Genomic DNA, 15,135 nt, shown 5'->3' on the forward strand with positions numbered 1-15,135 from the left:
ACAAGTCAGGTGACGCTACCTGGAAGTCTTACTCCAGAGGCAGGCTTTCGGCACGCTTATAGGATATTGTCTTTGTGCAGCTTTTAGGGACCTTATTGCTATTTGTTATTCAGTTTTAAACTCTTGGTACCCTTGCTCAAAATAAGAATTCTTTATTGGAAATGGAGGTCCACTCTGTGCCAACGATTGCATTTGAAGCTGTGTTTGGTGATTTCGAGAAGCTCCTTTATTCCCTATTTGTGGGTTCTCTAGTTTCGCCTCTATTTTCTCTGGAACAAGACTGCCTGCCGAAATCAAGACTTGTGAGCCCTCCTAGTGATCTCCTATGGCCGTCAGCATTTTCAGTTAGGAAGGACAGCTCAAGGAAGAAACATATCGGCGCATCTCCCGGCTTTCCAGACTCGGAACTTCATGAACAGTAAACACGGTTTCATCTTAAGGACTTCTCTTACTTTGATGATCAGTGTAGTTAAAAAAATATCACATGCTGCCAGATCTGTCTCGGCCCCAGATGAATACATTTTGGGCAAATCCCTTTGGTACAGATAGAGTAAGTGGGTAAGGTTATAGGACAAGGCCAGAGCACAGACAGAACATATTTGACCAAGTGCCACCCAGATGCAAATACATCTGGTTCCAGTATAAACTGGAAACTTCTTGGAAGAATGGTGCCCTCCTAGCAAGGCTCTACACTCTAGAATACTCAGAAGTCTCAGAAATTGGGAAAGGGCCGAGGTAGTAGTTAATTTAGTTTGTCCAACTAGGGACAATCAGTCAGCAAATGGATATTTTCTTTTGAAATTATATTTTAATAAAGGTATTTAAAGGCTTGAGATGTTTTCAATCATTCTACTGCAATATAATGGTTAATTTTAAGAGCTCTGTGAGTTTGATTTGTATTTAAGATTTTTACAATCTATATATAGGTTGGTCTTTAATAACCATTTATACATTGCTTCTTTTTATATAGGTCATGTATTCTCCTGGGAGAGTAACAAGATTAGAAATAACAAATACAGTACAGAATAAAGTGCTTCAAACTGCATTATATAATTTCATAAAATTGGTTTCACACTGAAACATTTAAATAAGAAAACCAACTGATTTAAGGAGGAAAAAAAACCCTAGTATATGCATTTGAATTGCTATTGTTTAGCAAGTTTTATCCTCAGCAGTGTGGTGGTGGTCTATGTTCACAAAGCTTCAGCAATGTGGCAGTTCATTTGGGTCAGTGTGGATAAAATTATTATGTTTTTTCTTTATTTTAAAAAAGTTGTGAAGATGATTAACATTTACTAGTCAAAATGTCAAAGGAGTACTGTAAAAGTCATTGTATTTTTATATATAATTCTCCAAACTCTTATATACTAAATGTTCTTATTGCACACAGTGTAATAAATTCAGAGGCTGTTATGGGACAGGAGGTAGCAAGATTGGGGCCAATACTTTTCTAATTAGTTAGGATAATAAAAATTGGGGCTTGCTTTTCCTCTCCCAGCTAAATGAAGGCGATCTGGTGCTCTAGAGAGTCTATTATTCTGGCTGGTTTTGTTTGTTTCTGTGAAGTTTAGCATCACTCTCCTTGTTTGGAGCCCTCAGGCCTTTTTCAATTTTTCTGTTCGTGCATTAAAGGCCTCTTCCTGTATTTGCAGCTTTTCGTTTATCTTGGTCTGTGAAGACAGTCATAAAAAAGTGGTTAGGATGGAGCTATCTTTCGCTGCACATTGTCTTTGTGGTTTTGACATACTATAGTGCCTAAAGACAGACATTATCCCTCACACACCTTCCTGTTTTGCAGACATAGCCGTGTTTCAGCCTGTAGTGATGTGATAACACTTTATCATATTTCTCTGCACATTCCCAATGTATAGCATGTCTGCTACGAACAGGAAGTGGTATTTGGACAGCCATTTTTCACATAGCCTTGTGTTAGAAGATAGGCTAATTTATCTGCATTTTTAGACAGACTTTACCAATAAGCACCGAATCAGAATAACTGCTCTAGGCTCAGTTATTGCAGTGTTGTTGGTACTGCCACCCCTTTGCAATGGATGTTTTTGTTTCCTGCGTAATACATTCTAAATGAGATCCCAGAAACCTTCTGTTGTGAAATAACAACACAAATAATTTCACAATTAGAATGATTCTCATAATTAAAGAGTATTCTTCACACATATAACTCCTGGAATTATGCCACTTTGTGGTACAGTTTTGGTAGAAAAAAGTAAGCAGTTGCTGACAGGTTTTAGTGTTTGCAGTGGCTGTGATAGCATTTAGCTTCTGGCAGAGATATTCTGTGGACTAACATTGCTACCTGCATAATTCCAAAAATATTTTCACAGTATCTGAACATGTGTAGCCCTGGAAATGCCTTCCTTTTTTCATGATGGGCTATAAAACTATGTATAGAGAAACCAGTGGTGGGGCATGGTAAAACTGGTGTTTTTGTTGAGGTGATTTAAAATAGTTGACAAGTGTATGAGGAGTAGTTCATACACATAAATGTTAGTAAGTAATTTGAAGTTTAAAATATTAATATCTATAACCTAATTTGAGGACATCAGGGTAACTGTATTTTGAGAAATGTACTATTTTAATTTGTATAGAAGAAATTTAAAAAATCAAATACTGTTTTTGGTCCAGATGTAACTTCATTCTTATTTCTTTATTTATAAATGTAATTATAATAGGTAGTTTTCAAAGGTCCACCTGATTGCCTTATCTGATGAGATTTTCAGTTCAGAGTTGCTATTTCTTTTTTTGCGGTACACGGGCCTCTCACTGTTGTGGCCTCTCCCGTTGCGGAGCACAGGCTCCGGACGCGCAGGCTCAGCGGCCATGGCTCACGGGCCCAGCCGCTCGGCGGCATGTGGGATCTTCCCGGACCGGGGCACGAACCCGTGTCCCCTGCATCGGCAAGCGGACTCTCAACCACTGCGCCACCAGGGAAGCCCAGAGTTGCTATTTCTGAAAAGATCACACTGGTGTCAATAATTCTGGGTTCTCGTGTGAATATCGATCTTTTTTGGCTCAAGTTTGATTATCAAGCCCTGGGGTCAAGTCTGGCCTCTAGCTTCTCATCTTTTCCTTTCTTGGTGGCTGGGTGAAGGAGGCAATGAGGGATGAACATGGTCCTCCGGGTTACAAAAGAACTGTCATATTTCAGGGGCCACTAATCCCCGCAGGCATAAAATTGGAAGAGCTGAAAGGAGCCAGGGTCTAGAAGTGTGGAGACCTAGGGATTAGTTTAGCTCTGTGGCCTTGGGAAAACCACTCAACCACCTTTAGTTCTTATCTGAAAAGTTAAGTAGTTTAAAATTAAGTATGTTAAATTTCATGTATGTTAGCTTTTAAATTCATAATTCCAACTCCTAATTTTGTGATATATTCACCGACGTTATACTACTTCATTAATAGGATGTTGTGATATGTTTTAAAAATAGATTACTTCTGCTTCTTTAAGGCATGCATATATTAGACCATACAGGGAATGAAATGGTTTGAAGAAATGATCTTGTTACAATTCCAAAGGATCGGGAAGCACTGCTCTAACTAGACAATTGACTCTCCCCTCTTTCAATTAATGTATTCTATATCCACCAATAATCTCATTTCTTTTCAACTAAGAACAGATGTATTATCATCTTCCAGCTTCTGTTTCACTGTCTCATCAAGGTTTTCACATTAACCTGGAGGTCTTTCTGGTATTTCACTGAGACAGAATTCACTGACACAAGTGTGTGCTCTGGGGAAAAGGCTCCTGAAGGTCAGGTGCACACCTGCTAGAGCTGACAGAGGGACATGTCTCAGATCTCTAGACCATGGTGATAGGGCGCTAGATGACAAGACTCCCCGTCTGGTCAAGAACAGGTTGTCATTGGTCTATGGTGTCTCCGTGTTAATCCTCAGAACACTGCTGACCAGACATGCTATCCTACAACCCCCAGGATAGGGTAAGGTTCTACTTCCTTTTAGGAAAGAATGGAAAATCCATGACCTGAGTTCAATACCCTTTCAGTGATCACTCCTTGAGGTGATTTCCCACTCAGCTTTTCTAACCTGGAAATTCAAGTTGACCTAAAAATACCTACGGTCCCAAGATGGCAAACTTCCCTCAAGGTTTTCACATTATTTTGCTTAGACAGGGCCAACAGCCAACATTTAATGAAAGAAATTAGTGCTAGCATTCATATTTCTCTGAAATATAATTCTTTAAATATATTAAGGTTTGCTCCATTGGGTATAATTTTTATTACACAACTCAGGGCCAAACTAATTTCATTTTGAATGTATCTTTAAAATTAAAATACCTAAACTATATAAGCTTAAAATGTTTGCTCTATTCAGTATAATTTTAATTAACATCTCAGGGCCAAGATAACTTCATTCTTAATAAATTTCTAAAATTATAAAGTGAGTCAATGGGAAAGTAAGTAGATTAACATAAAAAATTTAAGGATTCACACTATTGTCAGAAATTTCTGAACTACAGAAAGTGAAATATGGCTGTAACCATGCTGGAGGAGAAGCTCTGAAAAAACTGTACTTAAAACATGAATTCTCTACTGCCTTTTCCTACAAAAATTATAATAAGAGTATGATTTTTAAATAAAGAAGGAGAAAAAACTATTGGAAAATTTAAAACATTTTACAAATAATAATTCATTAAATGTTCCTACAGCAAGTCAGTGTCTTCAAAAGGTTTATACACACTGACCACTGACAAGTGGCTACCTTTGAACAGCGATGAGACAGTTTTAAGAGCCAGGAACACTGGAAGGAGGTTTTAGAAGTGGAAAATAACTTACCCATCTAAAACAGGGGGAGAAATTTAGGTAAGCAGAGCGCAATTACCCGACTTGGAATTTGACCAAGACACAAGAGTAAACACTGAAAAAGTGCCACACCACTGGAGTATTAAAAACCAAAGTAGTCTGGTCATGATATTAGACGTTATGTGGTTTCTGTGGATAACACTGGAATTAGAACTAGAACCCAGTTCACAGCTCCCAATCAGGGCCTTTCATCAGTTTCTGACCCTGGAAACCCTGGACAAATGACAATCTTTCTGTGTCTCTAAGTTTTCAATTTATTTATCAGGTAAGTGCCTGCCTAATTCGCATGGAGTTTACTAGGACTTTTGAGAGAAAATATATAAAGGGGTTTGCTGTCTTGAAACACTGTATCAATCCACATCACCATGCAATTTTATTGAAAAATTGGCAATAATTTGGCCCAGGCTAATGTCCATGAATCTACTTAACATGGAAATGATCAAGGCACCTGAAAGATCTGTATCCCTCACCTCTGGTCCAAGTTCTTTCTATGCCTAATTACATTTAGATGAGCCAGCTAATGGACTTCCAAGCTCAGTAAAGATGGCTGCAGGCCAGTGGGACAACAACACACACATATAGCAATCATATTCTTTCTGCTGTAGAGAGTAGTGATATAAATGCTGCAGGCTTTAATTTAAAAAATTTTTTTCAATGAATAGTTAAAAACATACTGCTCACTACATGGAACATGGCCTTGGTAAAGATGTTTTCAATTTTGGGGGCCTGCAAACAATTCTATTACTGTCTAGTAGTCCTTCGGTGATAATTTCAGAGCCGCAGGATCACAAAGGAGCCCAGGGCCATGATTATACATAAACTATATTTAGATGAAATGTTATCAAATCTAAAAAGGAGATATGTTCTGAACTTAGCTTAGTTCAACTGCATTCTGCCCTTCTACACAGTAACCAGTTATTACATTCATAGGGTTGTTAACAATAAAGCTTTGTGTAAAATGTGTCCTTTCACTATTTCTGGTAAACACTAAACACCCCTTATTAAGCCGAGGACTTTGGCTGGTTCTGTTGGCACCGAATCATTAAATATTCATGTAAATAGCACATTAACATTTGACGATCAAACAACTAACAAGGTATGCTATTGCCAAGCTAATCTTTTGCTCCTTCTAAATTAGTTGTTAATACAGTGTGCTTTTATATATAGTCTCATGTCCAGAAAACAACTAAATCTTTCCCTGAGATGCATTCATATTTTAAACATGCAGTATATCGTCCTACTGATTCATTGTTATTGCCACAAGAAATTATAAATCCTCTCAAAATATGGAAATCACTCATTTAATCATTTTGCCTAGGAAACGATGCAAGCCTTTGTGTTGAGGTAGAAATGTTTTGTTTGTTTGTTTGTTTCCGGATGGGGAAAATACATTAAGCGTAAAACTTAGCCAACTGATTCATCATTGGCAGTTGCTACTGAGATGGCTGTTGCCATCACCATTTTCATGCAGCCATTGTTGTCAGTGATAACACCATTAATATACATAGCCATTAGCTCTTAGTGGTATGTGAAAAGGAGCAAACCATCTGAGAAGGAGTTCAAAGATATGAAAGCCTCTCTGGAGGTATTCGGTGAAAGGTCTTAGCTAAGAATTATGGTCTGAGCTTTCGTGTTTACTATTTAGAAATGTTCTCCCATTACTCTTGCATGAGCAACTGCTTACAGTGTGACTGGGCATGAAGTCTTTATCATGTTATGTTTTGGGTCTCAATGCTGAATGATCTGTAAACTGATAACGCACCACGCTAGGTGCTGTTGGTGAATTTATTTTGTGATCTTACTGAGTCTCAGATGACTCAACTGAGAGTTACGTGGAGATGTTATATTGAACTCCTCCATCGTCAGCGTCACTCTCGCTGGCAGAACGTGGGTAGTGTTTATAGACATTAAGGTTGAGGTTGGCTAATTAACCAGTAATAAAGTAAGTGAGCACACCATCAAGGCTGAGTACCTGAATGCTGATTAAAATGTCATCTGTGACTTGACCCAGCACCAATTTTATATCTTCAATGGTGAAACCAGCTAATGGATCAGTCTCTGAAGTGCCAGCTTCTGGCTGGGACTCTTCAGGGCCTTGTTCTTGATTCAACCCCTAGAATATTAAAAGCAAACAACACTCAAGTGATTTCTGGAGCCTTTACTGATAGCAAAGGCTTCTCTCGGGTAGTTTTCTATCAGAAATGATGTCAATCTGGAAGGATTTTGATTTGACGTTTTCCTGCATTTTCATTATTCATGAGCATCATGACAAATCAAGTACTGCTGCTTTTACCTACTCTGGGGAAAATGAAGGTGGAGATCGGGGAAGATGGAGTAGAAGTCATTAAAATTGCTGAGCCACCCTCAGCTGGCCCACTTGTGAATCAACGCCAGAAGAAATATTTATATTTACCTAGGAAAAATCAGAGGGAAAGAAGATAGAAGAGCATTTTGTTCTTTCTCTCCTATCCTCTAGAGAATATAATGCTCAGATAGGGTGAATTAAGAGACACAAGGAAATGTACCTTCATTTCCATATCCAGTATTGGAGGTGGCTCTATGAATGTTGAGTAAATATCAAATGAGATTCCTTCTTCTAGAGGATCAGGGAAAGCGTGACCTGCAGGCTTCACAACCTCTATCACTTGCTAGTGGGGAAGAGAAGAGCTGTATTATGACAAAGTCTTTGGTGAGTAACCACAATTTCAGGCAATATTTATAAAGTTCCAAGTCTATTGTTTTTTAAGTGCCGTTGCCTCTGAATTCTTGACGCCGCCGACCTCTTAGCTCTCTAGTGCTTTTTGTGCTCTGTACCTGATAACTTGTGTTTTACTTTCTCCCACTGTCTAATTTTTCTGTACCATGGAGTTTAGAACTTCATTTTGTACTGCCTTGATCTTGAGTTGTTTCATGGGTCAGTGTCCCCTTCCTCCTGTCTACCAGCTCTCCGGAGGTCGAGACCATGTTTTAGATCCTCTGTGCATCTTCTCCAGTTCTGGCAGAGGGTTTCGTGCTTAAAACACTCAATAACAGCCTAATGGTGATTGATATTACTCAGTAGAGCACAGCTGTTCTTGGAGACAATGGTGAAGTGGCCAAGAGAACCTGGTGACGAGGACAATAAAGGCTCTCAAGGTTAAGGTACATAGCCAGCATACAGTAAATCAGAGAGGAGATTTGCAAAGTCAAGCAGAAACACCTAGGGCAAGGCAAGACGCCACTGTGGGCATTTTAATAATTCTGTGGCAAGAGTGCCAACCAGAGGAAGAGTGACAGGTGGTCAACAGTGGAAATGAAACGAGTTAAAGAAGTCACCTTATACGGTGTCCATCTCACCATGACTTGGGGGAGAGAGCGGAGATGACGGTACTGATGGCATTAAACATCTGATGCATCTAAACGGTTCCTCTTGCTCTGATTTCATGTTTAAAGGCAACATTCCAATCGTAATCTGTGCCTTCCCATCTCAGATGATCTATAGACACACCCAGTTGAGTGCTCTGATCTTCATGCCTGTTACATTCCTCACTGGAAATCAATAAATCCATGTTCTAGTTTATTTAGTGAGGTCTCCAGAGCTTGTTTTTGTGGCCCTAAGATGAAGCTACCCACTGTATGCTGACAGTCTTTAAGCCTACAAGTTTTAAGACAAAAATCTAGAAATGTGTAAACTCACCAAATAATTAGCATCCCATGGGGCCTGGAAACACCCTGAAATCATCACATTCATTTCTAACTTCTCTACAATATTTCAAATAAACTTACATGTTATAATACTTCATCTTTTACATATTAATATTTTTGATTTAGATAGGTTTTAGAATGAACTGGAGGCTAAATTATTGCTTGGTCATAGCAATGTATTTTGCCTTGAATTCATATTACTAATTTTAATTTGATTTTATAGGAAGTTGCACTTAGTATAAATATATAGAAGAACTGAAGTGTCGTAACTTTACAGTCAAGGCAATTTGGAAATCAAGAGATTTAATGATTGTCTTAAGGTCAAATAATTACTTGGTGACAGGGATGGAAGTTAAACCCTGGTGTGCTGACTTTGTGGCCGATGCAGTTTTCGGTAAACTGTAATATGTTATCATGTTGTCACATTTGTGGCAACTAACTAACATTCGTTAGTTTCCCAATACTAACTGATATTATTAAGCACTTAATCTTTACTCTATTAGGTGACATCATTCCAGATTGTCTATCTTAAGTTGACTAAATGTTAATCGAAATAGAAGATCAAAAACAATATGAGAACAATCCTTTTCTCTCTTCACTTTCATAAGATACTGTTTTTTTTCCGAAATGGGACATACAAGAATTTTCATCTTCCCACAAAATTATTTGTACCATTTTTTCACCACACTTCTTTTTTACCCTCCTGCATCTTATATTGCTCTTCATTTTACCAAGCTAGAAAAAGGAAATGGCTAAATATATTTTAAATCCTCTGAAATATTATAGGTAAAATAAATAAGGGGTGTGTGTGTGTGTGTGTGTGTCTGTGTGTGTCTGCATGTGTGTGTATGTGTGTCTGCGTCTGTGTGTGTGTGTATGTGTGTGTGTGTCTCTTTGTGTCTGTGTCTCTGTGTGTGTGTGTCTGTGTGTATGTGTGTGTGTGTCTCTGTGTCTCTGTGTGTGTGTCTCTGTGTGTCGGTGTGTGTGTCTGTGTGTGTGTGTCGGTGTGTGTGTGTGTGTGTGTCGGTGTCTGTGTCTGTGTGTATGTGTGTCTCGGTGTCTCTGTGTGTCTGTGTCTGTGTGTGTGTGTGTGTGTGTCTGTGTGTGTGTGTATGTATGTGTGTGTGTCTCTGTGTCTGTGTGTGTGTGTGTCTGTGTGTGTGTCTCTGTGTGTCGGGGTGTGTGTCGGTGTGTGTGTGTGTCTGTGTGTGTGTGTCTCTGTGTGTCGGGGTGTGTGTGTCTGTGTGTGTGTGTGTGTGTGTGTGTGTGTCGGTGTGTCTCTGTGTGTGTGTGTGTGTGTCTGTGTGTGTGGTGTGTGTGTGTGTGTACTCCTCAGCTCCACATCACCCCTTCTTTGGTGGAGTGAAGCTCCTATTTATCCCAAGAACCTGAAGCTCTGACTGAGAGTTGGGCTTTGCTTTTCCTTGAATTTTACGAGTGTAGCTCATACAGCTATTCATTTGATTTAATTCATGCACAAAAACTGGCAGTGAGAATTTCTTTACTTCGGGGTGTTTTGCATAATATCAATGAACCAAACCACGGCTACATTTTTCTCTTTCACAAAGAGTTACATTTGGCTACGTTAGTAAGATACCATAAGGGAAAGGAATGTCCCAATTTCAGATAAGGGTAAATATAAAGTCATTTCATTAGCAGTAAGAAGGTACACTGTCAAACACATAGTTTGAAATAAACATAGTGCCCAGAAGCATCGTAGTGATTTTTTCCCCCATTAAGTAGCCTTTTTAAAAAACAAGTTGAAGGAAAATTAGAATCAATAATTGTGGTGAGAGCACAGAGCCAGCAAATATGTTTAAATGAAACCGTCTGATGCAATACTTTCTTTAAAAAATACAATTAGGCCTTTGTATTTTTTTTAACAAAACCTCATGTTTTACAACATCACTGGTTCTGTAATAAGATCTATTTAAAACAGAAAGACATGGTCAGCTTTATTAAGTTAGATTTTCTGAAAGAACGTTATAATTTCCTCAAGTCTATGAATAGTTGAAGCAAATTAAATAAAGCTAGTTTTATAACTATTTTATACATTCCTGTAGAACTGTAATTGTCTCATATTTTTTCCTCAAAAGTATAATATGTTACCTCTTAAATCTTTAAAATAAAAACAGAAAAAGGATCAAGTATGTTTATTAAAAAAACACTCTTATTTGGGACTCTGATTTAGCAACCCCCTCTTTTAGTCTATAAGAGAATAGCACCCATAATCTTCAGATCAGAAAACAAAGAGAAAGACTTTAAGTGACTTGCCTGAGGCCTAATGCTGAGATTAAAAATCAGGAGTTTCTGATTATACACGTACATCATTTGGCCAAATGATTGGTTTTGCTTGACTTTCAAATACCTCCTAAATATTACTTTGAATGTTAAGCAATAAATGTGTTTCTCTTGCCATTTTTGAGCGCTTGCACACAAATGGATATAATAAAAACAATCATGTTGTTCCATGTGAATGCCATTTATATTTTTTCTGATAATGAGCAGACCATTTGAACTAAGGTGAGTACATTAAAAGCTCTAATAAAGAAGAGAATAGATTTCTAAACAGAATAATGAACTGTTAAGTGAACGTACAATAAATAACATCTACAGATGTGGTCGCTAGAAATTAGTTTTGCATAACTTACCAATATACATTTCCCCCAGATGTTATCTGTTACATGAAAATTAAGTTAGTTATAGTGTTCATTAAGTGCACATTGCATTAGTGTTATTTAAGATGGTTTATAATCTGAGTTTAGTTGCATTGTGCCATGGTATTTAAAGAATATCAAGTAAATGGCTTTTTGGCATAATTTAATACTCATAAGTACAAAATTTCATCACCAAACATTATGTAGCTTTAAAAACATCCAAGATCTTTACTTACAAACCAAATGAAATCACTAGAGCTCTTTTAAGAATTTATATATTCAGTATGAAATGGACATTTACCATGGGAATAAATGATAGGAATTTTGAACCTCCTGGAACTAAGGACAGGGTCAGTTTAGGTCTGAAAAATACTTGTAAGAATTAGAATCTGCTTCTAGATCTTATTGTACCTGAGAAGAAGTATAAAGATTTTATCTGAAAATTGTGTTACTGCATGTTTTCTTTTTCTACTTTATGTGTTAACATTGGTAGCATTAACTGTAGTTTATTGTTTTTGTTTGTTGTTTTCTTATTCTTTTTATTGTTATGTATGATTGTTTTTCTTTGAAAAAAGTGCAGGTGATTTGTGGGTACTGTTTGTATCACTGCAACCTATGATAAGATGGCAATTATCAACTTATTAAATTTAGTTATTAGGTTATTCAAAATATTAAAAATGCCATTGAGATGACAACTTTTTACTGTTTTGAATGGTAAAAAAAAAAAGATAAATCTGTTAAACTCTTTTTGGGCTATAGACACATAAAAAACTGGTATGCTTCAAAAAGACACTTATTTGGAATTGTCAGATGATGACTTCATATATAAATCAAAACTTACTACAAACTGTCAAAGTTTCAGGAAGAAAACTTTATGGCAAACTTCTCTCAATACTAACTAGGGAAAAAAAAGCACAAAACTTCCTGTAATGTTTTAACTATTTTCTCTCCTTGAAAAAAAGGCACTACTCATTTGCAAGTCTAATTAAGAAGTACTGTGTCATTTTGGAACATTTTAACACAAATTGTAACCCACTGCCCACAATATACTACACATAAAGTAACAACACATGAATGTCACCTGCAAAATGCAATCAACTCTGGTAATGTCATACTGAAGCCATAAATTTAAAATCAAAAGAGGAAATTCAAAAGCTGAGATTATCAGAGAAACTAAAATTAACCCATTTCTAAAGTGTTTTTCTTTTGTGTTCAGGCCATTTCAAACTTCTTAACATACCCTATAAATGTAGAAGATCAATTCTGCTACAAGAGTCCTCGTCCCCCTTTGCCTTTTTGACCTGGAAATAAATTCGCAAATGCAGCACATTAATTCTCTTTCCTATGCTTAATATGCAGTATTTACGTTTTGAAAGGTTCAAAATGTTGCCAGGCTTCTGCAGGGTATGAATAGACATCTGATAGCAACTTCTATCTTTTTTCACAGCATACTGGTAGTTTGAACATTTATAACTTAGTAGAGCTCTGAGACCATCAGATTCACAAGCTAATCACCTAGACAGTGAACCATAACACAGGACAACAAGTGAGGACAGGAAATGAAGACTACCCCGTCCAGCTGAAGCTGCAAAGACGAATTTAAGTTGGCGGGCCCCAGTAAACCAATTTGCAATCTGGCTAGGGCACTCCAGTTAACACCTTGTGCCCATTTTATTTGTATCTCTTGATTTGATCTTGCTTAACATGGGCTTGATATTTTTTCTAAAAAAGTTAGATAGTTAAACTGATTCCAGAGTATTTAAGACATCTTTAGTATTTCTAAGTGTACTTCTGCATAAGAAAACACTATAATTTGAAAAGAAACACTATAATTTGAAAAGAAATCGAGTACTCCTATCTTAATGACCTCAGACAACAAAATCCTCTCTAATGAATTTGAAAAAGGGTACCTTCTTGTAATGTAAATACAATTTAACAGGAAAAGATGCTTTGATCTGGCTCTGGTGCAAACACTTCGTGAGAGCTAGAACAGTACTTCAAATGCCCAGATTTTCTAAAGACGGCAATAATGTGGAAGATAGACCACTGAATGATAGGCTTTAGACTTGGCTCTATTCCTAATTGTGTGATGCTAAGAGATCCCTAGGCCTCAGTTTATTTATCTGTAAAAGGAAGGTAATGATAATCGCTACCCGGGTACTTCATCGAATTGTTTCAGGGTACAAATTAGATAATGTGGGTAAAAATGTTGGGAGTTCTTCAAAGGGAAAGTATTATTAAACCCAAAGGTGTATTATTATTATCCTTTATAATTACTGTTATTATTGAAAGGATCATCTTTCTAATGCCAGCACTGGAAGACAGATTAGATAGAGTAGCCATGCTGGGGATACTGGTTCATGCTATTTCTATATTTAATTGTTAACATCGCCCAAGCAATCCAATTAACTCAGAAGAATTTGTCAATGAGGACACATCATCACCCTGTTTCCATATAGTCTCAATTTTTAAACTCTCAAACATATATCCAATGCCCTTTGATTTAACCAATTCCTCGGATCCAAACAACTTCTCCTTTGGGACTAGCATGACATAATTAGGTAGTTAGGTGGCCTGGTCAGGACTCCTGCAAACCACCTCATTTAGAAAAGGAGAGTGTTTATGCCCAACTTCCAAAATTAGAAAACCTGCTTCTCCCCTCCCCCACAATTTATCACTCTTTTTATCTTTTGTTTTTCAGCATCCAATGTGGCCTGTGGTTTCCCAGATTGAGTTCAATTCAAATATGATTTCCTTTAACAAATTTCGTCAAAAGCAAAGTTAGGGCAAACATTCAACATGTCTTTCTTGTGAAAATTGAAATACCAGAGCTCTTACAACTACTAAGTTCAACATTGTACTTAGTTTCGATTCTTGAATTGACCTTATCTTGCAACTTCCTCAGGGTGAGAGACTGAAAATACAGTTGGTTCCACTAAAAACAGTTAGAAAATAACTAATTCTTTTCAAAAATATCTTCTAGAAGCCACTCAGGGTATATTTGTTTAGCTTGCTAAGTTATACTCTAAAAGGCATATCCTTGAACTCAGAATAAAGTATTTCAAACAGTTCTGATCATGGGTGAATTTTTGTTTGGTTTCATCTAGGGTGTTCTATTTAAATTTGAGGTTTTTAGTATTTAAAATTGAGGAAATACTCTGAATTATCTCTTGTTTTAAGAATTGGGAAATTAGGTATCAGTTAGAATAATGAGTTATGCAATTATCTTTGTGGAGAGCCTATTTTGAAATATAAATTTAAAATTTTGATTTTATAAATGTTGCATTTTAAATACATCTTATGGTAGCTTATATGAAGATTAAGCTATTTCATGGCTTTTATACTTGATAATACTCTTTTTGAACAAGTACCTGTAATTTGCAGAAATTATAAGAGACTACAAATCATAATGGTTAGAAGAGAAACTCCAGTGGAAGAACCCTAAGTCCTTGGTTCTTGTCCTTCTCTTTTCATGGACTTCCTGTTATTTTCCCAATTTAAGTTATCTGAGTAAAATGAAGTTGAAACTATTTGGATAAAGGTATACATGTAATTTACTTAACTTCAAAGGATATGGATTGAACTGCACTTCAGCCCTGAAGACATCAGTTGAAAGAAAAAGAAATCTTAAAACTATATTGAAATTTATTTCATTTAGAAATATAAAGCTTTTTTGGCCTAAACTAGAATGTTTGTAAGTGCTATGAAATATTTAGAGAAGTCAACATAATATTATTATTCCTGACCTCTTAGACCCAAGATGTCTATTTTAAGTAATCTGACATTAAAAATGTGCTGACAAATATAGATTAAAAAACAACACAGGAAGTTGTAAATCAGTTGGTAAGCCTTAGCATCAAGGAAATAGGAGACCACGAAAATATACTCATTTACTTTAGCCAACCTCAACCTTAATTTTTAACTAAAGAAAATTTGCAGAAGGCATAATGTTTATATTT

General features: G+C 36.7%; 1 protein-coding gene across 3 annotated transcripts in view; it reads right to left on the reverse strand.

Moving 5' to 3' along the window:
* Positions 1 to 1,395: 1,395 nt before the first annotated feature.
* The window catches only part of CABCOCO1 (ciliary associated calcium binding coiled-coil 1), a 126,673-nt gene continuing 112,933 nt past the window's right edge, over positions 1,396 to 15,135 (reverse strand). For 2 of the 3 annotated variants that reach the window (XM_079900728.1, XM_079900729.1), the window contains exons 6-8: positions 7,361 to 7,483; positions 6,808 to 6,948; positions 1,396 to 1,670 (exon numbers count right to left, since the gene is read on the reverse strand). In XM_079900728.1, the coding sequence (XP_079756854.1) occupies positions 1,596 to 1,670; positions 6,808 to 6,948; positions 7,361 to 7,483 (339 nt within the window). In that variant the 3' untranslated portion in view covers positions 1,396 to 1,595. Of the gene's footprint in view, positions 1,671 to 6,807; positions 6,949 to 7,360; positions 7,484 to 8,353; positions 8,364 to 15,135 lie in introns of those variants that run through there. The other variant, XM_079900730.1, reaches the window with a different exon arrangement.

The sequence above is a fragment of the Stenella coeruleoalba genome, assembly GCF_951394435.1.
Source record: "Stenella coeruleoalba genome assembly, chromosome: 16".
Classification (NCBI taxonomy): Eukaryota; Metazoa; Chordata; class Mammalia; order Artiodactyla; family Delphinidae; genus Stenella; species Stenella coeruleoalba.